The sequence below is a fragment of the Carcharhinus amblyrhynchos genome, unplaced genomic scaffold (assembly GCF_965287045.1).
Source record: "Carcharhinus amblyrhynchos unplaced genomic scaffold, sCarAmb.v2.hapA scaffold_746, whole genome shotgun sequence".
Taxonomy (NCBI): domain Eukaryota; kingdom Metazoa; phylum Chordata; class Chondrichthyes; order Carcharhiniformes; family Carcharhinidae; genus Carcharhinus; species Carcharhinus amblyrhynchos.
Window position 1 is genome coordinate 34,492 of NW_027650486.1, and position 25,719 is coordinate 60,210.

Consider the following 25,719-nt stretch of genomic DNA (forward strand, 5'->3'; position numbering starts at 1 on the left):
ATGAGATGAAGGGCAGAGAGAGAGGCAGAGAACAATGTTAAGATGGTCAGGCTGGGCTTGTTTCCACTGGACTTTAGAAGAGTGAGGGGGTGACTTGATTACAAGAACCTGAATGATCTGGATGTGGAAAGGATGTTTCCTCTTGTGGGTGAGTCCAGAACTCTGTGGAGGAGGGGGGTGGGGTTCTAGTTTTAAAATAGAGGTAGATAGATTCTTGTTTCGCAAGGGGATTGTTGTAATTCAGCTAACTTTCCTTCACCACCACCCTTTATTCGCACTTGCGCTCAGATAGCCTCCACCTCCAGCCCGGCAGCTCCAGTCCTGGTAAAGTAACAGGCTTACAAAGCCCTGCTAACCCCTTCCCATTGGGCGAACCTCCACTTGCTCAATGCAGGCAGCTCCACAAAGCGCACGATCTAGTCATGACCCTTTGTGGCCGTCGTAACAAGGGTTTTCAGGACGGAGATGGGAATGTGGACCTGGGGGGAAAAAAAAAATCGAACAGATCAACCATGCTTTTATTGAATGATGGAGCAGGATCAAGGGGCTGAATGGCCTCCTTCTGCTCCTACCCCGTGTGTTCATATGTACACACGTAGAATTAGGGGCGAGATGCTCTTTCTTGGAGACCGTGCAGACTCGATGGACCAAATGGCCTCCTCCTGCACTGTAGTGATTCTATTCTAAAGTTAAGAGTTTATTTATTAGTCAGAAGTCGGCTTACATTAATACTGCAATGAAGTTGCTGTGAAAATCCCCCACTTGTCACACGCCGGTGCCTGTTCGGGTACACTGAGGGAGAATTTAGCATGGTTAATGTACCCTAACCCTCCCCACCATAATATTCTATTATGTTGTATAAGTAAGAACCAACAACTGTGGGTTACGTTGACAAGTGTCGTACAAATCTCCCACGACTAGGAGATAATAGAATAAGTAAGAGTGTCGAGTCTCATTCTTGATGGTGTCGAAGAGCAGGAAGCGATCAAACCCAAAAAAGTTCTAAATAATGAACGAGCATGAAAATGGGAAAGTTTCAGACTCAATCTCTGGGCGAGTTTGATAATGCAATCTTATGACACTCTTGTCACTTTTCTGGACAGAAGTGCGATTCTCACTAATCAGGGAACGGGGTGGGTTGGAGAATAAGTTCACCGATGAAGCCAGCTGCAGACTGCTCAGGGCACCATTGCGCAGGCGCCCCCCTACTGAGCTGGGAGACCTACTGCTACCCCCCATTCCCCACCCCTTCTGATCGTGGACACACGCACACACAGACACTGAGGCCCCCCTTACCCAATTGCTCCATGTGCCGGTTCCCCACAGGCTTGCCCCCAATCACCCGGGGCTTCAATGACCTCTGATTCCCCCCGTGTGATCATCTCCTCTGGTTCCTGATGATGGGATGGGGATTGGTCCTAGAGGCCAGAAACATCTGTGCCAGGTGTGTTTTTGTACTCATTTGTGGGAAATGGGTGTTGCTGGCTGGGCCAGCATTTATTGCCCATCCCTAATTGCCATTGGAGGGCATTTGAGAGTCAACCACGTTGCTGTGCGGCTCTGGAGCTACGTGTAGGCCAGACCGGGGTAAGGATGACAGATTTCCTTCCCTAAAGGGAAGCAGATGGGTTTTTCCAACAATGGGTCATCAGTAGATTCTTAATCCCAGATTTTTTTATTGAATTCAGATTCCCCCATCTGCCATGGCAGGATTCGAACCCGAGTCCCCCAGAACATGAGCTGAATTTCTGGATTAATAGCCTAGCGATAGGCCCATCGCCTCCCCTAAATGATTTAAATGACAAAAAAGGCGTGAAGACGATCGTGCCGGCGTAACACAGCCAGAAACATGGCTTTGAGTGCAAGACTGGTTCACGAAAGCCTCGTGCGCTACCTTCCCAGCTCACCGCACCAATCGACTGTGGGCCAGAAAGATCGCGCCCCAAGCATCTGGAATCCATAACTGCCCCAAATTGGGAGGTATTAACGTCGCTTGGCAAAGAAATCTCTCTCCACCCCACACCCTCCCCCCACCGAAGAGCACAACGCAATAAAAAAAAATCTCCTTTCAGACCAAACTCATAACCTTGAGATTGAGGACAGGCCACGTGGCAGGGACACCATCCCGCAGAACACACTGCAACGCCAATAGTCTGCATCGTTCTAACATGTTGTTTTGACAGCAAATTGACAAGAACAAAGATCTGCATTTATGCAGCGCCTCTCAACACCTCGGACTGTCCCAAAGCGATTGACAGCCATTTCAGAAGCAGAGCCAGGGATGGAATGTCGGAAACGCAGCATCCAGTTTATGCCCTCACCCAAACAGCAATGGCCAGATCATTTAAGAAAAACGATCGATTTGGCCCCAGGAGGACTCCCCAGAAGAGTGCCCATGGATGTTTTAAAGACCCGAGAGGGCAAGACAGGTCCTGACGTGTCATCCAGAAGGCAGTATCTCTGACAGGGCAGCACTCTCTGAGCAGAACATCTGCTCAGAACGTCAGCCAGGATTACAGGTTCAAAGGAAGGTGAAAAAAAAAGTTAAAACATTTAACTACCAGGTTTCTAAAGTGAATTCCAGCTTGAACTGTAAAAGCCCAAACATACAAGGTTTTGCACCTGGAGAGGCCATTTTAAGATGCACAATACTAGGGCAGCGATAGAATCCCTGCAGTGCAGGAGGAGACCATTCAGGCCTATCAAGTCTACACCTACTTTCCAAAAGGGCATCTCACCCAAGCTAACCCCCACCCTATCCTCATAACTCCACACATATAGCATGACCAATCCTTTGGACACTAAGGTGCAACTTACCATAGCCAATCCACCTAACCTGCACACCTTTGGACACTAAGGGGCAATTTAGCATGGCCAAGCCACCAAACCTACACATCTTTGGGCACCATGGGGCAATTTAGCCTGACCAATCCAGCTAACCTGCACATCTTTGGATATTAAGGGTCAATTTAGCTTCCCTCTGGCCAGACAAATCCGTAGAACCATTGAGTCCCTATAGTGCTGAAGGAGGCTATTTGACTCATTGAGCCTTTACCAACTTTTTGACAGGGCATCTCACCACACACTATCCCCGTAACCCCACATATTTAACCCGCTAATCATCATAACCCGCACATCTTTGGACACGAATGGGCAATCCCCCTAACCCACACATCTTTGGACACTAATGGGCAATCCCTGCTAACCCGCACATCTTTGGACACTAAAAGGCAATTTAGCACAGCCAATCCACCCAACCCGCACATCATTGGACATGAAGGGGTAATTTAGCATGGCCAATCCACCCAACCTGCACATGTGTGGACACTAAGGGGGCAATTTAGCACAGCCAATCCACCTAACCCGCACATCATTGGACACTAAGGGGGCAATTTAGCATGGCCAATCCACCTAATCTGCCACATGTTTGGAGCATGGGAGGAAACCGGAGCACCCAGAGGAAACCCACGCAAACGCGGGCAGAATGTGTAGACTCCACGCCCAGGTCACCCAAGCCAAGAATCGCAGCTGGGTTCCTGGCGCTGCGAGGCAGCAGTGCCAACCACTGTGCTGCCCGTGCCATGAAGTGGTTGTGTTGGTGCTGATATGAAGCGATTAATTCCGTGGCTTCACGAGAGCAAATAAGCGTAGCGATAGCAGGAATGGTGAAAATGTCCACAGCAATAGATTTATCACAGTGTGGCCAATCCTGAATTAGCCTGACAACCGCCCCCATGGCACGTAGAGGAAGTACTCTGCTCAATTTGGAATACCTGCACACACGCACGAGAGATGTCCCACAAACACCAACAGCTTAAGTACTTCAGTATCCATCTGACGATGTTCACAGTGAAGGAATAATAACTGTGATATTTATTGCTTCCACATTTGTCAAGAATCCTCAATTCCATTGACACAATTTGCGTTCACGTAAGGCAGTCTTAGAGTCTTTTAATATCGCCACGCGGCTTTCTGCAGTCTCAGAAAGTCAAGAACGTTCTCTCGGTAACAAAATAATGCCTCTTTTAAAAACAAAAGCTTTAATTTCTTTAAATATACTTGCTGGTAATGAAGGAAGAACTGTACAGACGGTAACCCAGAAAATCCATGCATATCCCCTGCCAGTCTACATACAGAAAGGAGGGAGAGAATTTCTTTCAAAACAGTCTCCTGCTTTAAGGAAAAAGAGAAGGTTTTCTTTTTTTCCTCTCTCTGGCTGCCCTGTCATCTTTCCCTATGTTTTTATTTGGCAGTTGTGAGCACTGGATTTCCTGTGGAGGAGAGGGGACTAGTTCCTGGTCAGGACAATCGCCAGAGTGGCCACAGAGCTACTAAGGCTGGGAGCTTAAGTCTCTTGAAAATAGCGTTGATTGCTTACGTGAATGTGGATGGGGAGGGAGTGGGTGTCTCATGGCCTTCAGAACTTGTTTGGGACAGGCGAGATGGATCACTAAGTCTTTCCCCCCGTCACGTATTTTTTGTTACGTTCGAACCATTGCTAATCAGGAAAGAAACTTTCCCTTTACGAAATCAAAGCAAAATGAAGTTTATTAGTGTCGCAAGTTGGCTCACGTTAACACCGCAATGAAGTCACTGCGAAAACCCCCCAGTCGCCACACACTGGCACCTCTTCGGGTAACAAGGGAGAACTTCGGGTAACATGAGGGAGCACCTAACCAGCACGTCTTTGGACACTAAGGGGCAATTTAGCATGGCCAATCCACCTAACCTTTGCATCTTTGGACATTAAGGGGCCATTTAGCACGGCCAATCTACCTAACCTGCATATCTTTGGAATGTGGGAGGAAACCAGAGCATCCGGAGGCAATCCATGCAGACACGGCAGGGGGAGAACATGCAGACTCCACCCAATCACCCAAGGCCAGAATCGAACCCAGGTCCCTGGCACTGTGAAGCAACAGTGCTAAACACTGTGCCACCATGCTACCTGTGCCATAAGCCAACAGGCAGCAGGCATTGGATTACCACCCGAATCACAAGATTAATGTTCTTCGTTAGAGTTATAAAGCTCAGTGGTTCAAATCCTGAAAGAAAGGTGGACAGATCAATGTTAGTAATAAATGTAAAGTATATATTATTTCGGATATCGATTTAACATTTTCTTATAACTCACACTACGTGAAACCGGTCCCTTGACTTGGGAATAAAAATTAAATGTAAACCTTCTCCCTCTTCCAGTCTACAGTAAGACGTCATGAACAGGTGATAAATTCTTGACTATACAATCTTCTGGCTTTAGTCCATAATTTTGCTTGTTTTCTCCTTACTCTTATTGGTCAAATAAAACCGCTCACAAAGACTGTGAGATAAATGCTGAGAGAAGGACAGTTGCAAGTCAGCCCAGCAAACAATGCCCCTCGTTGCTCCAAACACAATAGCCCCACTATCTCGACGTTCCCCCCCCCCCAACCGAAGCACATCCCCAACACGTTTACCACTTGTAAATGGACTCTTCTGGTAATTGATAATATTGACTGACCATGTTGCGAACTGTGAGCACCCATCACAACCAATAGCCCCTTCCCCCCCAATCCAAACTCCCATTGCTTGCTCTTACCCAGGAAGAGGGCGCCAAGGTTTTCTAGTCCCAAAACCTGAAGGGGGGTCAAACTCTCTCCTCCCTCCCTCTCCTCAGTTCCCTGCTGAATAGACTCCCAATGGCACTGTCAACTCCCTTTCCTCGGCCACCCCTTGCAACCAACTTTACGCAGAGATTTTGTCAAGGTGGGCGCCGCGGCAGGAGCTTAATTCTCGCTACAAGTGAGAACTTTTCTGGGCAGAAGTGGCCGAGGAGGAGGAGGAGGAAGAAGAAGAAGAGGAGACCCCAGCCAGTTTTTCTTTCGCCGACCGCAAGGGATCCACCAAAACTCAGCAGGCGCTGGGGTTTGACCCCTGGTCCTGCAGACTTGACTCATCAACAGTTCGTTCAGAATTTTCTTGAGCACGATACGCTGTTGTTGTGATCCGGGGGTGGGGGGGGCGGGGGCGGTGGTTGCCGGAAGAAAATTTTACTCTGAAGTAGAACACAACACAAGCCTCGAAAGTCTCTCTTCTCGTCCCTTCCGTTACGCGGTCCACGGTTTCCTCGCTTGCGCCGCTCAGAAAATGTCTCTCTTCCACGGCAGATAGAAAGCAATCCAGTAGAATTCTATACACGCACACACACAAACATACACACGCACAGATACAATAGGCTTCTACGATGTAACAGGATTTCCATTTAATTCTTCATCCAGCCTGTTTGGGGTGGCGGGGGGGAAAGAAAAGTCTTGTAAGTAACAAGAAACGTTCAAGGACATTGCTCACTGCTGCTCTACTCAACCGCAAACTCCACGTGAAACCTTCAACTCACCCAATAAAACTTTTACTACATCCGACTAAAGGTTATTCCAAACCTGTCGAGCTGAGTGTTAAATCTGAGTTGCACTTTTACACGTGATTAACAGCAGTGTGCATTTATTTGCAACCTTTAACCTAGTAAAGCTTCACCAGGGCATTATCAAACAGTCACAGCACACAGAAATATCAGAAGAGGGCTCAGTCATAGAGGGAGCTCTTAAGGTGTGCCATAAAGAAGCAGCGAGAGGGAATGAGAGGGGTTTAGGGTTTAGCTTAGGGACCCCCCCCCCAGGGCAGCTGAAGGCACAGCCGCCAATGGCGGAGCAATGGGAATTGAGGTGGTGGTGTGCAAGAGGCCAGAATTGGCGGGGGGGGGCAGCGATCTGGGAGGATTGTAGAGTTTGGCAAAGGTTACAGAGATCAGGAGGGGGGGTGTAGGGGGATGGAGGAGGTTACAGAGATAGGGGTGTACGGGCTGGAGGAAGTTACAGCGATAGGACAGGGGGCTGTAGGGGCTGGAGAAGGTTATAGAGATAGGAGGGGATGTCGGGGCTGGAGGAGATTACAGAGATAACGAGGGGGTGTAGGGGCTGGAGGGGGTTACAGAGATAGGGAGGGGGTGTAGGGAGCTGGAGGAGGTTACAGAGATCGGGAGGGGGTGTAGGGGGCTGGAGGAGGTTACAGAGTTATGGAGGGGGGTAGGGGCTAGAGGAGATTAGAGATAGGGAGGGGGTGTAGGGGCTGGAGGGGGTTAGAAATAGGGAGAAGGTGTAGGGGCTGGAGGAGGTTACAGAGATAGGAGAAGGTGTAGGGGCTGGAGGAGGTTACAGAGATAGGAGAAGGTGTAGGGGCTGGAGGAGGTTACAGAGAAAGGAGAAGGTGTAGGGGCTGGAGGAGGTTACAGAGATAGGAGAAGGTGTAGGGGCTGGACGGGGTTACAGAGATAGGAGAAGGTGTAGGGGCTGGAGGAGGTTACAGAGATAGGAGAAGGTGTAGGGGCTGGACGGGGTTACAGAGATAGGGAGAAGGTGTAGGGGCTGGAGGAGGTTACAGAGATAGGAGAAGGTGTAGGGGCTGGAGGAGGTTACAGAGATAGGAGAAGGTGTAGGGGCTGGAGGAGGTTACAGAGAAAGGAGAAGGTGTAGGGGCTGGAGGAGGTTACAGAGATAGGAGAAGGTGTAGGGGCTGGACGGGGTTACAGAGATAGGGAGAAGGTGTATTGGGTTGGGAGCTGTTTTGGATTGCTGAACTCAGGAAATAGTGAGAAATAAGATTTTGTTTGTTATGGTTTAGATAGCAGAGTTTTACGTGAATTCAAGTTTACTTAGGATGGAGGATGGGAGGTTGGCCAGAAGCTAAGTCTAGAGGTACAAGGTCATGGATTAAGTGCTGCTCCATCGCACTATCCTAATGTTCTGATTATACTTTATCTATACCTCATTGCGGTCCCTCCCTGCTCCCTCCAGACTGTCGAACTTAATTTTCTCCATTCTTTCCTCATTGCCCTTTATACTTGGGAAAGGTCTTATTGTTCTGACCTTCACTCTCTACACAGCATATTGAGTTACAGACAGTTACTGCAGGAGGTGGACATTTGGCTCACCATAGCTGGAGGAGCTATCAGAGAAAGAGCCCCATTCCACCACTCAAGCACATCACCCTGTCGGCCCTTCAAGCACCTGTGGCACGGTGGCACAGTGGGTTAGCACTGCTGCCTCACAGCCCCAGGGACCTTGGTTCGATTCCCGGCTTGGGTCACTGCCTGCGTGGAGTCTGCACATTCTCTCAGTGTCTGAGAGAGTTTCCTCCAGGTGTTCCAGTTTCCTTCCACAGTCCAAAAGACGTGTAGGATAGGTGGATTGGCCATGCTAAATTGTCCCTCAGTGTCCCCAGACAGGCACCGGACTGTGGCAACTAGGGGATTCTCATAGTAACTTCATTGCAGCGTTAATGTAAGCAGACTTGTGACGCTAATAAATAAACTGTAAAAACTCCCCAGAGTTTTGATTCACGCTGTCTGAGCAAAGCTAATGCTACATTAATTATTCAAAAGGATCTTTCAATCACTGCAAACATTAAAAGCAATATAATTATAAAATTAAGATGGAAGTGCATTCTCAGCTATACTTACTCTTTAATACATTGTGGGATATGTACATGTTGCATAGGAATTAATTGTGAAAGCTCTCGAAGACTACTTACAAACCGGACCTTCCTACTGAACTTTGAGCTGTGAAACAAAGGAAATAGCAGCACGTTACCACCCAACAACAGTCAGTTAAATAAATAAAATGTGGCAGATGTAAGCATGGTCTCTCTCAGAAATGATAGCCCTGAGGGAGAGTGGGGGGGGAGGGAGGGGGGGGAGAGAGAGAGAGGGGGGGGAAGAGAGAGGGGGGGAGAGAGAGAGAGAGGGGGGGAGAGAGAGAGAGAGAGAGAGGGGGGGAGAGAGAGAGAGAGGGGGGGAGAGAGAGAGAGGGGGGGAGAGAGCGGAAGAGAGAAAGAGGGAGAAAGAGACGGAGTGAGAAAGAGAGAGGGAGTGAGAGAGAGAAATAGAGAGAGGGAGAAAGAGATAATGTGGGAGAGCGAAGAAGCAGGAGAAAGAGGAGCAGAGAGATGGAGAGGGGGGGAGAGAGAGAGGGGGGGAGAGAGAGAGGGGGGGAGAGAGAGAGGGGGGGAGAGAGAGAGGGGGGGAGAGAGAGAGGGGGGGAGAGAGAGAGGGGGGGAGAGAGAGAGGGGGGGAGAGGGGGGGGGGGAGAGAGAGGGGGGGGGAGAGAGAGGGGGGGGGAGAGAGAGGGGGGGGGAGAGAGAGGGGGGGGGAGAGAGAGGGGGGGGAGAGAGAGGGGGGGGGAGAGAGAGGGGGGGGGAGAGAGAGGGGGGGGGAGAGAGAGGGGGGGGGAGAGAGAGAAGGGGGGAGAGAGAGAAGGGGGGGGGAGAGAGGGGGAGAGAGAGAAGGGGGGAGAGAGAGGGGAGAGAGAGAGAGAGGGGGGAGGGGGAGAGAGGGAGGGGGGGAGGGAGAGAGAGAGGGGGGGAGGGAGAGAGAGGGGGAGGGAGAGAGGGGGGGAGAGAGCGGGGGGGAGCGCGGGGGGGAGAGGGGGAGAGGGGGGGGAGAGGGGGGGGAGAGGGGGGGGAGAGGGGGGGGAGAGGGGGAGAGGGGGGGGGAGAGGGGGGGGGAGAGAGCGGAAGAGAGAAAGAGGGAGAAAGAGACGGAGTGAGAAAGAGAGAGGGAGTGAGAGAGAGAAACAGAGAGAGGGAGAAAGAGATAATGTGGGAGAGCGAAGAAGCAGGAGAAAGAGGAGCAGAGAGATGGAGAGGGAGAGAAGGAGTGGGAGAGAGGGGAGGAGTGGGAGACTCAATGGACCGAATGGCCTACTTCTACTGCTATAGTTTCTAGACTTAGAGAGAGCGTGGGAGAAAGAGTGCGAGAGAGAGAGCGCAGGAGGATGAGCAGGTAAGAGAGGGAGGAAGCACGGGGAGGGGGGGGGGGAGAGGAGACGCACAAGGGAGAGAGAGAGAGAGAGGAGGAGAGATGGGGGCTGAGAGGAGAAGCATGAGGTGGGAGAAGAGAGGAGATGGTCGGGGGCAGAGAGAGAGAGAAAGAGAGGAGATGCACAGGGAAGAGAAAGCAGAGATGCACGGGGAGGGGAGAGGAGGAGATGCGCGAGGGGAAGAGGAGACAGATCCCAGTTAATGTCATACAGGGTGCTGCTTCTTCCAATGCAGGCAGCATCTGGAGTGTTCTCTGAATCAGTTACCATGTGACTCTATACATCATACCGCAGGTGGTTCTATTCCCCAGTATCACGTTAACCCTTGCTCCAGCGAGCAACTCTGCCACATCGTACCTACAGCGCCGTGCCCCTCCTGGAGGGAGTGCATGAGCTCAGACTCTGGAGCTCTCTTCCCCAAACAGCAACTGCCGCCGTATGAGTCACTAGTTCTCAATCCGAGGTCCATAGATTCTTGCTAACTATTGAGGAATGCGGGGATGTAGGCAGGCGTGTGCCTTGCAGATTAGCCACAACCTCATTAACTGGTGGAACAGGTTCGGCAGCCTGTTCCGGTGTGATGAGTAGGAGGCTAGAAAGTAAGGGTGTGTGAATAGGAACGTCATACCTTATAAAAGGCCGGGTAATAGCTAATATCACTTTAATGAACCACGACGGGTGGACCACAATGAGGGATTTCAAGTTCTTCCTTAACCTATTAAAAAGAGATTTGCCATTAATGCTGGGAGTTACTCAACGGCAAGTAACATTTTAATATATGCCGGTTACTTCGTGTTTGGCCTTTGTTGATTTTAGTTCAATTGTTACAGTAAAAGTGAAATCCTGATCTTTTCCATCAGCCACCAGATCTTTTTATTTTTAAGGATCTCCACGGGGATGGCAGCAAAGTTTCATAGAACAGTACAGCACAGTACAGGCCCTTCGGCCCCACGATGTTGTGCCGAGCTATGTCCAAACCCAAGATCCGTCTATCCCACTCCCTATCATTCTGGAGTGCTCCATGTGCCTATCCAATAACCGCTTGAAAGTTCCTAAAGTGTCCGACTTCCACTATCACGCAGGCAGTCCATTCCACACCCCAACCACTCTCTGAGTGAAGAATCTACCTCGGACATCCCTCCTGTATCTCCCACCATGAACCTTATAGTTATGCCTCCTAGTAACAGCTACATCCACCCGAGGAAATAGTCTCTGCACATCCACTCTATCAATCCCCCTCATCATCATACAAACCTCTATTAAGTTGCCTCTCATCCTCCTCTGCTCCAAAAGAAAAAAGCCCCATCTTTGTCAACCTTTCCTCATAAGGCCTACCCTCCAAACCAGGCAACATCCTGGTAAATCTCCTCTGCACTCTCTCCAATGCTTCCACATCCTTCTTATAGTGAGGTGACCAGAACTGCACACAATATTCCAAATGTGGTCTCACCAAGGTTCGGTATAAAATGAATTTCTAAAATGAATAATTCTGGAAAAGCCTACCTCTTCACAACCACGCTTCTTATCTCACGCTCCTTGACAGGAACTCTTCTCTAAAATATATCACACGCTCCCGAAGTGTCAAGTTGTAAATCCTCGCCACCATAATAGATCAAATTAAACCAAAATTAGGCCTCTATCCTCTCAAATTCAGAAGATTGAGGGGGTGATCTGATAGAAGTCTACTTCTAGAAGGATGAATGATTTCCGCTTGTTGAAAGCTCTAGAACCAGGGGCCACCATCTAAAAATCGGGAGAGATGTTGGAAAACACTTCTACACGCAGAGAGTGCTGGAGGTTAGGAACTCTCGTCCTCACATGGTGCTGGATGCTGGTTCAATTGTTAGGTTTAAAGTCTGAGATAGACTAGTTTTACTGAGCAGAGGGATAAGGGCCTAAGGCAGATACATGGAGTTGGGACACAGCTCAGCCATGATCTTATTGGAGGGGGGCGGGGGCTGAATGGCCTACTCCCGTTCTTATTCTTCCTGCCATAAGACATGGGAGCAGAATTAGGCCACTTGGCCCATTGAATCTGCTCAGCCAAAGTTGGGCAAGTCACATTCTCCCACGCTGTACCCCGTCCACCAAATTTACCGCCCACTCATGCCCTTGTCCCTTCACAGACTCACTGCCTCCTCTTGGCAAATTGGTTTACTCCCTCTCTTGGAAGTCGTAGAGGTTCGTAGCATGGAAGCAGGCCCTTCAGCCCAACTTGTCCATGCTGCCCTTTTTTTTTTTAAGCCTTAAGCTAATCCCAATTGCCCACGTTTGGCCCATATCCCTCTATACCCATCTTACCTATCTAAACGCTTCTTAAAAGACAAAATTGTACACACCTCTACTATTACCTCTTGCAGCTTGTTCCAGACATTCACCATCCTCTGTGTGGAAAAAATTGCCCCTCTGGACACTTCTGTATCTCCCCCCTCTCACCTTAAACCTATGCCCTCTAGTTTTAGACTCCCCTACCTTTGGGAAAAGATATTCACTGTCTAACTGATTTGTGCCCCTCATTATTTTATAGACCTCAATAAGATCACCCCTCAGCCTTCTACGCTCCAGAGAAAAAAGTCCCAGCCTATCCAGCCTCTCCTTATAACTCAAACCATCAAGTCCCAGTAGCATCAATTCTGCACTCTTTCTAGTTTAATAATATCCTTTCTATAATAGGGTGACCAGAACTGTACACAGTAACATGTCAGTTACTCCTTTGTTCCATGTCTGTTATTGCTACATTACAAGTCTACTGCATCTGAGTTACGTATCTGTTATGCCTGAGTTACGTGAATGTTACGACTGAGTTATGTGTCTGTTATATGTTTTATAACATAATATAGAAACCTCTGGTTTTAGACTCCCCTACCTTTGGGAAAAGATATTAACTATCTAGCTGATCTGTGCCCTTCATTATTTTATAGATCTCTATAAGATCACCCTTCAGCCTCCTATGCTCCAGACAAAAAAGTCCCAGTCTATCTAGCCTGTCTTTATAACTCAATCCATCAAATCCCGGAAGCATCTTTTCTGCACTCTTTCTAGTTTAATAATATCCTTTCTATAATAGGGTGACCAGAACTGTACACAGTATTCCAAACTGTGGCCTTACCAATGTGTTGTACAACTTCAACAAGACGTCCCAGCCCCTGTATTCAATGTTCTGACCGATGAAACCAAGCTTGCCGAGTGCCTTTTTCACCAGAAGCTTACCTGCGGTCGATGGTCTGGTAACACTGCTTCAGCCAGCTGATTGAGGGCACTCTGTTCCGTGTCGTGGCCCCGTTTAAATACACAATAATATAATTTTCAGCCACCAGCAATTCTAGAGTTCCAATGACATACCTATAGGGGAGCGGGAGGAGGAAAAGAACAGCTTTCAATGGGATCTTTTTGATTAAAGCAAGGTAAAGAATATTTGTGTTGGAGTTTAGCAATATTTTCCTGACAACCATGAAGTGCATGGATTGGGAGCAGGAGCAGGCCACTACAGCGGTGGTTCCTGGGTAAGATGCTCTGTCAGAGGTACAGGTTCAGTGGGCCGAATGGCCTCCTCCTACACTGTAGGGATTGGAGGAGCAGCCTCGAGGTCAATGGTTCCCAGCCTTTTATGTGTCACGGCACACTATATTTTGAGGCACACATCCTGCTTCCTCTCTCTTCTTCCTGTACCGGGAACTTCATTTTTAACATCCCCCTGTCCTCTCGTCTTAACCTCTCCCTGTCTCTGTCACCTCCATCCATTGACTCCGTCTACACTTCCCACTGCAAAGCAACCAGCATAATCAAAGACCCCATGCAGCTTGGACATTCTCCCACTTTCTCCTGTCGGGAAAAAAATACAAAAGTCTGAGGTCCCGTACCGACTGACTCAAGAACAGCTTCTTCCCTGCTGCTGTCAGACTTTTGAATGGACATACCTCGCATTAAGCTGATCTTTCTCTACACTCTAGCTATGACTGTAACACTACATTCTGCACTCTCCTCTATAAACGGTATGCTTTGTCTGTATAGCGCACAAGAAACAATACTTTTCACTGTCTCCCAATACATGTGACAATAATAAATCAAATCTAATCAAATGAGCTTGTTGCGTGCAAACTGGCTACCCTGTTTCCTACATTGCAACAGGAACTGCATTTCAAGAATGCTTTGCTGGCTTTCTGGGGTTCACCCGAGGCTGGGAAAGGCGCCTTTTGACAGTCGAATAACTTAAGAACGTAAGAACTAGGAGCAGGAGTAGGCCATCCAGCCCCTCGAGCCTGCCCCGCCATTCAATAAGATCATGGCTGATCTGAAGTGGATCAGTTCCACTTACCTGCCTGCTCCCCATAACCCTTAATTCCCTTATCGATAACTTGATGGTGAGTAACGGTTATCCAGGAAAGATAAGTCCTGACTGAACCCAACCCCAATACTACCGAGGATCTAAAACTCCTCCAAAACACATCAATTTGCCAAAGTTATGCAGTTAGCCTGTTCAATGTCACATCAAAGGCAAGTCATTGAAACTGCGGCGGAAGTCACTACCTAAAGAGATTTTCCATCACGTTCTCGTAGTCGGGTAGACTGCTTTCAGGCAGATAGCAGGAAGAGAACACAATGATCGCGGTTAGATTCTCGCCAAAGCAGCCTGGCACGGAGAGAAAGGAAGATTATTTATCACATTTGCTCACCTCGTCGCTTCTATATAAAATCACAGGTCGTACACGAGCCATGCCGGGGGTTGGTGGGGGGAAACACGGAGATCGCTCCTTCCCCAAGCACCGTCAATGAGTTTTTAAACAACAAACCTGTAATTTCGCGATCACTGTTAATATTAAAGTTTGTTTATTTATCACTCATAAGCTGACATTAACACTGCAATGAAGTTACTGTGAAAATCCCCCTCGTCGCCACACTCCTGTTCGGGTTACACTGAGGGAGAGTTTAGCACGGCCAATCCACCCTAACCAGCGGGTCTTTCAAAGGAACACGGAGCACCCGGAGGAAACCCACGCAGGCACGGGGAGAATGTGCAGACTCCACACAGAGTGTGACCCGGGCCCCTGGCGCTGTGAGGCAGCAGTGCTAACCGCTAACTAGCCTTTTTTCTTAAAGGATTCCAGCTGATCTTAAAATCAGCTGATTTTAAAATTAACTGATTTTAAATCCCGCGGTGGGATTTCAACTTGTTACAGAATGATTACAGTGCAGAAGAGGCCATTCAGCCCATTCAGGTCCTTGCAGAGACCACACCTTGGAGGATGTACTCTCATTCCATGAGGTGTAAATTGTTGTTGCCTTCACTGCACACAGTACAATAGGTACCGTACACAGTACACAGAGTGGCACATGGCACAGTGGTTAGCACTGTCACCTCACAGCACCAGGGAGGTGTGCAGGTTAGGTGGATTAGCCATGCTAAATTGCCCCTTAGAGCCAAAGATGTGCAGGTTAGGAGGATTGGCCATGCGAAATTGTCCCTTAGTGTCCAAAGATGTGCAGGTTAGATGGATTGGCCATGCTAAATTGCTCCTTACTGTCCAAAGATGTGCAGGTTAAGTGGATTGGCCATGCTAAATTGTCCCTTAGTGTCCAACGATGTGTATGTTATCCGAGTTAATGGGTAAATATGTGGGGTCGCGGGGATGGGCCTTGGTAAGATTCCATTTTGGAGAGTCAGTGCCAATTCAATGGGCTGAACGATCTCCTTCCAAACTGTGGTGATTCTGGGAATGAAGGAGCAGGCTCGAAGGGCTGAATGGCCGACCGCAGCGTCAAAGTCCTATGGTCTGTGTCGACTGTCTGGAAGAACAAGTCGCTTGGTGTGGCACCTCCCTCCCAGCCTTTGCCCCTCTCAAGATAATGACTCAATGCCCTCTGGATCATTACTCCAGGCCCCTGGATTGCCAGGCCAGTGACACAACCACTGCTGCTGTCCCAATGGACAAAAGGTTTCAGCGGACAAAGAGTTTCTTGCTTCCACTTGAAAAGAAACAAATGTTCAAACCGGTGGGGGGGGTTAGTGAGCGGTTGGCAGTGGTGGGGGGGCAGGGGTGTGTGTGTGTGCGCGCCTCACCTCCGTGAGAAATGACCGCCTTGTACGGATCCACGCTGGCCATGTCCACCCGGTATTCCTGCTCCCCGATGTGGAAGACCCGCCACAGCTTGCCGTCTTCCGCCTCCTCGTCCGTCACGCGCCCCTGGAAACTTTCCGTGTCCGATAGCGAGCGGTATACCCTGGGTAGATCATCTGTCCAGATGTTGAAAGGGTTGTTTGGTGGGGTGGGGGGAGAGCGGGAGGACAGTGGGGGTGGGGGGGTGGGGGGGTGGAGGAGAAGAGAGAGAGAAAAGGAAGTTTAGCCCCGAGATGATGCAGGGGAAAGCGAGGAGCAATCTTTTGCTCACGCGTGGCACAACTTGATGAGCAAACCTGCCAAAGATATTCTTTGATAATCGGAACAACCTAAAAATCAACCCTTCCCGTATGTCGCTCCTTCACTACAACCATCTTAAACACAGACAGGGCTGGGGAAGAGTCACCTGGACTCTTAAGCAAAAAGAGACAAGCTGTCGAAGCTTTGGCCCTTGCACTCATCAGGGCAGCTCACAAGAAATACAGGGAGCAACAACTTGCACTGCACCAGAAGAGAGTGGCGATTGGTTGGTGGGTGGCCTTTGATTGGTGGAGGTGTTGCTGCTTAGCTGCTCCCTGCTGTATTCCCATGGCAACACCTCGACCAGAGTCCATTCGTCAAGCAATAAATCCCGACAGTGCAGGAGGCCAGTCGGCCCATCCGCACCGATACCAATCCCACCTAGACCCTTCTGTTAACCCATGTATTTAACCTGCTAGTCCTCCTAATACTAAAGGGCAGTTTCGCATGGTCCATCCCCCTAACCTGCACACCTTTGGACATTAAGAGGCAATTTAGCATGGCCAATCCACCTAACCTGCACATCTTTGGACACTAAGGGGCAATTTAGCATGGCCAATCCATCTAACCCACACATCCTTGGACACTAAGGGGCAATTTAGCATGGCCAATCCACCTAACCTGCACACCTTTGGACACTAAGAGGCAATTTAGCACGGCCAGTCCACCGAACCTACACATCTTTGGACACTAAGGTGCAATTTAGCAAGGCCAATCCACCTAACCTGCACATCTTTGGAGTGGAGGAGGAAACCGGAGCACCCGGAGGAAACTCACAGACACGGGGGGGAGAACGTGCAAACTCCATGCAGTCACCCAGTGCCGGAATTGAACCCGGGTCCCTGGCGCTGTGAGGCAGCAGTGCCGCCCACGGTAGCACAGTCCGCACTCTCCTTCTCACGCGGTACAAATCATTGCTGTCTGTATCCTTGTCGTTTCTCGTGAGCTGACCTGATGAGTGCGAGACTGAAAACTTTGACAGGATGTATCTTTTTTGGTTCCTGCCCCCCCCCCGCCCCCCCCCCAGCAACATCAACTCCCCTCTCTCCCTCCCCCCACACCCCACAAATGCTACAGCCGCCAGACCCTGCGCTGTTTCTGTCCCGGGGGGAAAGTCTCGCTGGACGGGGCTGGTCCTCCGAGTGTGAGCTCCGAGTCCGAGCTTGGCCGGAGTCTCAGTTCCCGACGTTCTCCTGGTTCGGCCACAGCCTCCAAAACTCCCCGGCACCCGGACACAAACGCTAGAGGCCGTCTCCTTTATTTAAAATGGTGGTAGTGGGGTAGAGACACCATTGCGACCAGTAGGACGATTCTCCCCCCCTTCCCTTCCCTTCCGTCCCCCACCCCCCTCCCACACACAATCGAATTCGGGCGCCAATTTACAGAATTGCCTTTCAATTCACAAATCAACGGGTTATTCAAACAGATCTGAAGGGGGAAGAATCAAAGTTAATTTTTTAACAAAGGCAGGGACTAATCAATCAAGCGGTGGGAGTGGGGACTTGCTTCAATGCCGTGCGGAAGAACTGATTGGTCAGCGACGCGCGCCAAGAAACCACATTTCTGATTGGCTCGGCATGCAAGAGATCAGCGCCGGCGTGTGGGAAATCAGGCCGGAATCAACGGATTTCACAAAAAGAAAAGGTGTTTGCTTACCCCGCGGCAGGGCTAATGGCGCAGGGCAGAACGCGTTCATCCTTGCGAACTGACGGTGGAGTGGGGGTGTCCATCTTGCTGGCTTGGCTCCCCCCTTCCCACCCACTCGCCAATCCCCGAACGCTAACCCAGAGGGCCGCTTTCCTCAACCCGCCCCTCTCCTCGCGTCGGCTCAAGCCCCGTGTCACGTAATGGTCAGCGCCGAGAAGGGTCTCTCTTGACTGAGAGAGAGAGAGAGAGAAAGAGCCACCAAGACTCGAAGGCACGTCCTCGGGAGCGCTGTCCAGCCAATGAGACACCTTGTTCGAAGGTGCATAGGTTGAGAGGCGGTAGAGTTAAAACTGAGATGGGGAGGAACTACCCCTCGCAGAGGGTGGAGAGGGGGTGGATTTGTGGGACTCGCTGGAATCAAATACTTTCAGGAAGCAGAAAAAAATATATTTCATCAAATCAAGAGCGTAGAAACAGGCTCGTTGGTCCAAAAAGTCCTCCTAAGCTACCTGCATTTTGGCCCATGTCTCTCTCAACCTTTCCTCCCCACGTATCTGGACAAATGCCTCTTAAATGTCTCAATGCCGCAACCACTTCCTCCAGCAGCTCATTCCACACACGAACTACCCTCTGTGTAAAAAAGTTGCTTCTCAGGTTCCCACTAATTCTTTCCCCTTTTAACTTAAACCTGCGCCCTTTAGTTCTCGATTTCCCCAGCCCTGGGATAAAGAGAGTGCACTCACCCTATCCATGCCTCTCCTGATCTTATGAACCTCTATATGATCATCCCTCGGCCTTCTACACTCCAAAGAGAAAAGTCCTAGCCTATCCAATCTCTCCCGATAACTCAAGTCCTGGCAAAATCCGAGAAACAATACTTTTCACCGTACATTAATCCATGCGACAATAATAAATCAAATCAAATCAAAAAATCCTTGTAAATCTCTTCTGCACTCTCTCCAGTTTAATAATATCTTTCCTCTGGCAAGGCGGCCAAAACTGAACACATCTTTGGACTGCGGGAGGAAACCGGAGCACCCGGAGGAAACCCACGCAGACACGGGGAGAACATGCAGGCTCTGCACAGACAGTGACCCGAGGCTGGGAATTGAACCCGGGTGCCTGGCGCTGTGAGGCAGCAGTGCTAACCCACTGTGCTGCCGTGCCGCCCAATGGCAATAGTTGTCTGGGTGGCGTTAAAGTTTTGTGAGGGAGAGGGAGAGGGAGAGAAAGACTGAGAGAGAGAGAGAGACTGACAGAGAGATACAGAGAGACAGAGAGATAGATACAGAGACAGACAGAGACAGAGAGATAAGAATTTGAGAGAGATCGAGAGTGTTTGAGAGTGACTGATGCATGACTGATACTCTGGAGATCTGGGGTGGGGAAGGGAAAGGAGGCAAACCTCAGGTTCCTCAGAAAGCTGGCTGGGATGGACCACAGCGAGCAGGAAGGGAGGGAGCTGGAGACTAAACAGCCCTTTGATTGTTTCTGAGGCTGGAAGAATTAGTAACAGCTTTGCTTAGTCCTTCAGGGCTGGTGTGTAACAGGTGCCCAATATTCTCAGTCCCGTCAACCGATAATCGTCCAGGGAAATCTCCCCAGTGCCAATCAAACCCTGTTTCACAAAGCAGAAGGACAAGGGGTGGGGGGGGGGCAGCAGACACATGGGGAACACCCCCACCTGCAAGTTCCCCCCTCCGAGCCACTCACCATCCCAACTGGGAAATATATCGGCCGTTCCTTCACTGTGGCTGGGGTCAAAATCTCAGAACTCCCTCCCTAACAGCACTGTGGGTGTACCTACTCCACACACGGGGGACTGACTGATGTCCAATAACAATACCGGAACTCCCTCCCTAACAGCACTGTGGGTTTACCTACCCCACACACACACGGGGACTGACTGATGTCCAATAACAATCCCGGAACTCCCTCCCTAACAGCACTGTGGGTGTACCTACCCCACACACACACGGGGACTGACTGATGTCCAATAACAATCCCGGAACTCCCTCCCTAACAGCACTGTGGGTGTACCTACCCCACACACACACGGGGACTGACTGATGTCCAATAACAATCCCGGAACTCCCTCCCTAACAGCACTGTGGGTGTACCTACCCCACACACTGACTGATGTCCAATAACAATCCCGGAACTCCCTCCCTAACAGCACTGTGGGTGTACCTACCCCACACACAGGGACTGACTGATGTCCAATAACAATACCGGAACTCCCTCCCTAACAGCACCATGGGTGTACCTACCCCACACAGGGTTCAAGATGATGGCTCACTCTCAGGGGGCAATTAGGGAGGGGTACTAAATGCTGGGGGGGTTGGCCAGCGACGTCCACATCCCATAAATGAATAATTTTTTTTAAAAAACAGGCAATATATCGTCTTTTCTTCACACCTCCATCCTCGCGTTCTCCCCCTCCCCCACTAGCTGCCCATCCCACCTCTGCGAACTCCCTCCTGCCCGTCTAACAAGGTTAATGGGAAGCGCCAGAGGAGGTCAGCTGACTTTCCGAAGGAATGTGGTGTCCCACCCAGCCGTGAACAGTTGCGTTGGTGGCTCCACCACCTTCCTTGAAGGTCCAGGAGCGAGAGTGGACACCCGCCACAGGACCCCAGCACTCCAGCATCGCAAGACCAGCCTAACTAAGGTCGGCACGTGGCGGAAGACGAGGCGTAAGTGAGAGCAGCGGAGATGATTGCAGAGAATTGATTCGATGTTGATTGGTCTGTTTACCTTCCCACTCAAAGTCATTACCATTCTCTGGCAACTCAAAAGACTCGCTATCCGAAGGAGTATCTAAGTCCTCCACGTTTATGTCAAGCGAATCCCCTTCCAGTTCGTCCGGGGTCCTGTCCTCGGACTGAGTGGCCTCCCCGTTACCTTCCAGCGTCAAGCTGATGGCTGGCGCCAGGAGACGCTTCTTATGCTGGTTCCCGCACAGTTGCAGAGTGTTCGGTGGCACTGAAGACGGAACGAAGAGACAGAAAGAGAGAGCTTTGATCAACAAATCTCCTTCTAAATAACCATTCCCTCGATCTAACCTACGCATCCTTGGACATCAACCTGCACATCTTTGGACACTAAAGGACAATTTAGCATGGCCAATCCACCTAACCTACACATCTTTAGATACTAAGGGGCAATTTAGCATGGCCAATCCCCCTACCTTACACCTCTTTGGACACTAAGGGACAATTTAGCATGGTCAATCCCCCTAACCTGCACATCCAGGGGATGTGTTTGCCTTTCCTGCTTTCTAAACCATATAAACATTTCTACGATCGTAATGAGGAACAACTTCAATGGAGAAGTGTTGTGAAAATTGTACAGGGTGTTGGTGAGACCACATCTGCAGTATTCTGTCGGGTTTTGGTCTCCTTATCTGAGAAAGGATGTGGTGGCATTGTAGGCAGTTCAGAGGAGGTTCACCACATTGATACTGGGGATGAAAGGGTTTATTTTCTTGGCGTCACAGGTCGGCTTACGTTAACACTGCGATGAAGCTACTGCGAAAATCCCCCTAGTTGCCACACTCCTGTTCGGGTAACACCGAGGGAGAATTTGGCACGGCCAATCCACATCTTTCAGAGGAAACCGGAGCACCCGGAGGAAGCCCACGCAGACACGGGGAGAAGGTGCATACTCCACAGAGACGATGACACAAGACGGGAATCGATCTCGGGTCCCTGGCACTGGGAGGCAGCAGCACTAACCCACTGTGTTTCCCCCAGACAGATTTCTGATTAAGAAAAGTGGGTTAAAGGGATACGGGGAACAGGTAGGGAGGAAGTTTATAAGATGCTGAAAGTGGATGGGGAAGGGATGTTTCCACTTGTGGGCGAGTCCAGAATTAGTAGGGGGCTATGTTTTAAAATTAGGGGCCACCCTCTTAGAATGGATAAGAGAAGAAATTCTCTCTCTCAGAGTGAAAGTGGAACTGTCTGCCTCGGAAGCTGGCGGAAGTGCGACCTATTGAATATTTTTAAGGCGGAGGTAGGTAGATTCTTATTGGGCCAGGGGATCAAAGGTTAAAAATTAAAGTTTATTTATTATTCACGAGTAGGTGAGGGAGTGGCACAATGGGTTAGCACTGCTGCCTCACAGCGTCAGGGACCCGGGTTCGATTCCCGGCTCGGGTCACTGTCTATGTGGAGACTGCACATTCTCCCCGTGTCTGCATGGGTTTCCTCCGGGTGCTCCGGTTTCCTTCCACAGTCCAAAAGACGTGCTGGGTTAGGTGGATTGACCCAAACAGGAGTGTGGCGACTAGGGGATTTTCACAGTAATTTCATTGCTGTGTTAATGCAAGCCTTACTTGTGACAATAATAAATCAACTCTAACTTAAGGCTTACATTAACACTGCAATGAAGTTACTGTGAAAATCCCCCACACTTCTGTACGGGTAACCCTGAGGGAGAATTTAGCACGGCCAATGCACCCTAACCAGCACAGTCTTTCGGACTGTGGGAGGAAACCGGAGCATCCAGAGGAAACCCACGCAGACACGGGGAGAATGTGCAGACTCCACACAGACAGTGACCCAAGCTGGGAATCGAACCCGGGTCCCAGGAGCTGTGAGGCAGCAGCGCTAACCCACTGTGCCACCGTGCCAGGAGGCAGGGTTGTTAGGGAACGTGGAATTGAAAACAAAGAGATCAGCCAGGATCTCACCGCGTGGCGGAGTGAGCTCGAAGGGTTGAGTGGCCTTACTCTTGCTCCTATTTCATATGTAGCTACATCAGACGAGTGGGACGGACAGAGAGGCATTGAGACCTGGTCCGAAGGAGCAGGGGGAGTAAATCACGAGTTGCCCTCGCAGCGGCAATGGGACGGCACGGAGGGTTAGCATTGCTGTCTCACAGCGCCAGGGACCCGGGTTCGATTCCACACACAGACACTAAGGGACAATTTATCATGGCCAATCCCCATACCTTACACCTCTTTAGACACTAAGGGACAATTTAGCACGGTCCCTCTGTCTGTCTGTCTATCTGTGTGTGTGTGGAGTTTGTACATTCCCCCCATGTCTGCATGGGCTTCCTCCGGGTGCTCCGCTTTCCTCCCACAGTCCAAAAGACATGCAGATTAGGGTGCATTGACCCGAACGGGCGTTGGAGTGTGGCGACTAGGGGAATTTCACAGCAACTTCATTGTGATGTTAATGCAAGTCTTGTGACTATTAAATAAATTTGAAAATAACACTTTAATTCTCCCCCCCCCCCCAACTCTGATGTTCACAGTTTAGAAATTTCACACACGTAGTATAATTACCAGGTCTGTTGACATTTGTGTTGGCGTTCAGGTCATCCTCAGTCATGGCATCTGTATCTTCCGGAAGTGGTCTGCCGATTAAAAAACAGATTTACAGAGAAACTGGAAGCAGGAGGAGGCCATTTGGCCCTTCGATCCTGCTCGGCCATTCATTACGATCATCTAATCCAATAACCTGATCCCCCCTTCCCCCAATACCCCTCGATCCCTTTAGCCCCCAGAGCGATATCTAATTCCTTCTCCAAAACACACAACGTTTTGGCCTCAGCTACTTTCTGTGGGAGTGAATTCCACACATTCCCCACCCTCTGGGTGAAGAAATTTCTCCTCCCCTCAGTCCTTTACCCCCTTATCCTCAAACTATGACCCCCTAGTTCTGGACTCCCCCCACCATCGGGAACATTCTTTCTGAATCTAACCCTCTTAGAGTTTTATAAGTTTCAAGAGATCCCCTCTCCCTCTTTCTAAACTCCAGTGAATATAATCCTAACCGAATTAGTTTCTCCTCATATGACAGACCTGCCATCCCAGGAATCAGCCTGGTGAACCTTCACGGTGCTCCCTCTATAGCAAGGGCATCCTTCCTCAGATAAGGAGACCAAAACTGCACACAATACTCCAGGTGTGGCCTCGCCAATGCCCTGCACAATTGCAGTAAAGTTTCCTAAGGCACTGATATTTGGACATCACTATATTTAGTAGGGGCAAAAGGATATTGTTACATCGATGACTATGTGGGGCTGGGGGTGTAGGATCAGTAAGTTTGCCAATGGCACAAGGATTGGCTGGGTGGCTAACAGTGAAGTTGAGTGTCTTGGGTTACAGGGAGTTTTGACGGGATGGTCAAATGAGTGGATAAGCGGCAGATGGAATTTAACCCTGAAAAGTGTGAGGTGATGCACTTTGGAAGGAGCAATTTGACCAGGAAGTATACTGCGAAAAGTTTGAAGTTCTGACGCACAAAGGTACCTTGGCGTGTTTGTCCATAGATATCTGAAAGCAGAAAGGGAGGTTAATAGGGCGGTGAAGAAGGCGTATATCAGTCGGGGTATCGATTACAAAAGCAGAGAGGTCATGATGGAGTTGTGTAGAACACTGGTGACGCCACGGCTGGAGTACTGTGTGCAGTTCTGGTCGCCACGTTACAGGAAGGACTTGAACGCGCTGGAGGGGGTGCAGAGGAGATTCTCCAGGATGCTGCCTGGGATGGAACGTTTATGAAGAGAGGTTGGTCAGACTTGGGTTGTTTTCTCTGGAGCACAGGGGGATGACCTGATCGAGTTGCACAAGATTAGGAGGGGCACGGACAGGGCGGATAAGGGGCAGCTTAGCTCAAGGGTCAGTTACGAGGGGACACAAGTTAAAAGTGAGGAGTGGGAGGTTTAAGGAGGGATTTGAGGAAAGATCTTTCTTTCCCCAGAGGGTGGTGAGGGTCTGGAATGCACTGCCTGGGAAGGTGGTAGAGGTGGGATGGCTCACATAGAACATTACAGCTCAGAAACAGGCCTTTTGGCCCTTCTTGTCTGTGCCGAACCATTTTTTGCCCACTTCCACTGACCTGCACTTGGACCATATCCCTCCACACCCCTCTCATCCATGAATCCGTCCAAGTTTTTCTTAAATGTTAAAAGTGAGCCCGCTTTCACCACTTCATCTGGCAGCTCATTCCACACTCCTGTGTGAAGAAGCCCCCCTAATATTCCCTTTAAATGTTTCTCCTTTCAGCCTTAACCCCATGTCCTCTAGTTTTTTTCTGTCTGTACGTATGCGCAAGAAACAATACTTTTCACTGTATCCCAATACATGTGACAATAGTAAATCAAATCTATGTACTCTATGAACGGTATGCTTTGTCTGTATAGCACGCAAGAAACAATACTTTTCACTGTATCCCAATACATGTGACAATAATAAATCAGATGCAATATAGGTCTGCATCATAACATATAAGAAATAGGAGCAGGAGTAGGCCATCTAGCCCTTCGAGCCTGCCCCGCCATTCAATAAGATCATGGCTGATCTGAAGTGGATCAGTTCCACTTTCCCGCTTTCTCCCCATAACCCTTAATTCCCTTGTCTGTCAAAAACCTATCTACCCGTGACTTAAGTATATTTAGCGAGGTAGCCTCCACCACTTCAACGGGCAGAGAATTCCAGAGATTCACCACCCTTTGAGTGAAGAAGTTCCTCCTCAACTCCGTTCTAAACTGCACCCCCCCCTTATCTTGAGGCTGTGCCCTCTAGTCCTGCTATCCTTTATAAGCGGGAAGAATCTCTCTACCTCTACCCTATCCATCCCCTTCATTATTTTATACATCTCTGTAAGATCCCCAAATATCAAATTGATATTAAATCTGTCCGAGTAGGAATGCCATCCCACAAAGCAGAATCACACATCTTACTTTGGAAAATCTTCATCCTGCCATTCTTCTCGGAATTCCATATCTTCGATCCGTACGCCCGGGGATCCCGGCGTCTCCGACTGGTCCTTCTGGAGGCTGGGAAAAGGGAT

At 49.7% G+C, this 25,719-nt stretch overlaps 1 protein-coding gene across 1 annotated transcript; it reads right to left on the minus strand.

Moving 5' to 3' along the window:
* Positions 1 to 4,718: 4,718 nt before the first annotated feature.
* Positions 4,719 to 25,701, minus strand: LOC145340051 (BCL2/adenovirus E1B 19 kDa protein-interacting protein 2-like). Its single transcript, XM_080184469.1, has 9 exons — positions 25,610 to 25,701; positions 23,208 to 23,278; positions 20,669 to 20,896; positions 15,907 to 16,080; positions 14,376 to 14,478; positions 13,059 to 13,190; positions 10,477 to 10,563; positions 8,492 to 8,590; positions 4,719 to 6,258 (listed from the first exon to the last, which is right to left on the minus strand). Exons 1-9 carry the CDS (start codon positions 25,648 to 25,650, stop codon positions 6,219 to 6,221), a joined length of 975 nt encoding a protein of 324 aa, XP_080040595.1. The 5' UTR covers positions 25,651 to 25,701; the 3' UTR covers positions 4,719 to 6,218.
* Between the last annotated feature and the right edge of the window lie 18 nt (positions 25,702 to 25,719).

Bases quoted from the DNA above. Each gene is read 5' to 3' on its own strand.
- LOC145340051 (XM_080184469.1), bottom strand. From the start codon at position 25,650: ATGGAATTCCGAGAAGAATGGCAGGATGAAGATTTTCCAAA. The intron at 14,479-15,906 runs GTGAGGCGCGCA...TCTCCGTGCCAG, and splicing joins GGCGGTCATTTCTCACGGAG to GCTGCTTTGGCGAGAATCTA. The intron at 6,259-8,491 runs GTAAGTATAGCT...CACCCCAAACAG, and splicing joins ATCCCACAATGTATTAAAGA to GCTGGATGAAGAATTAAATG.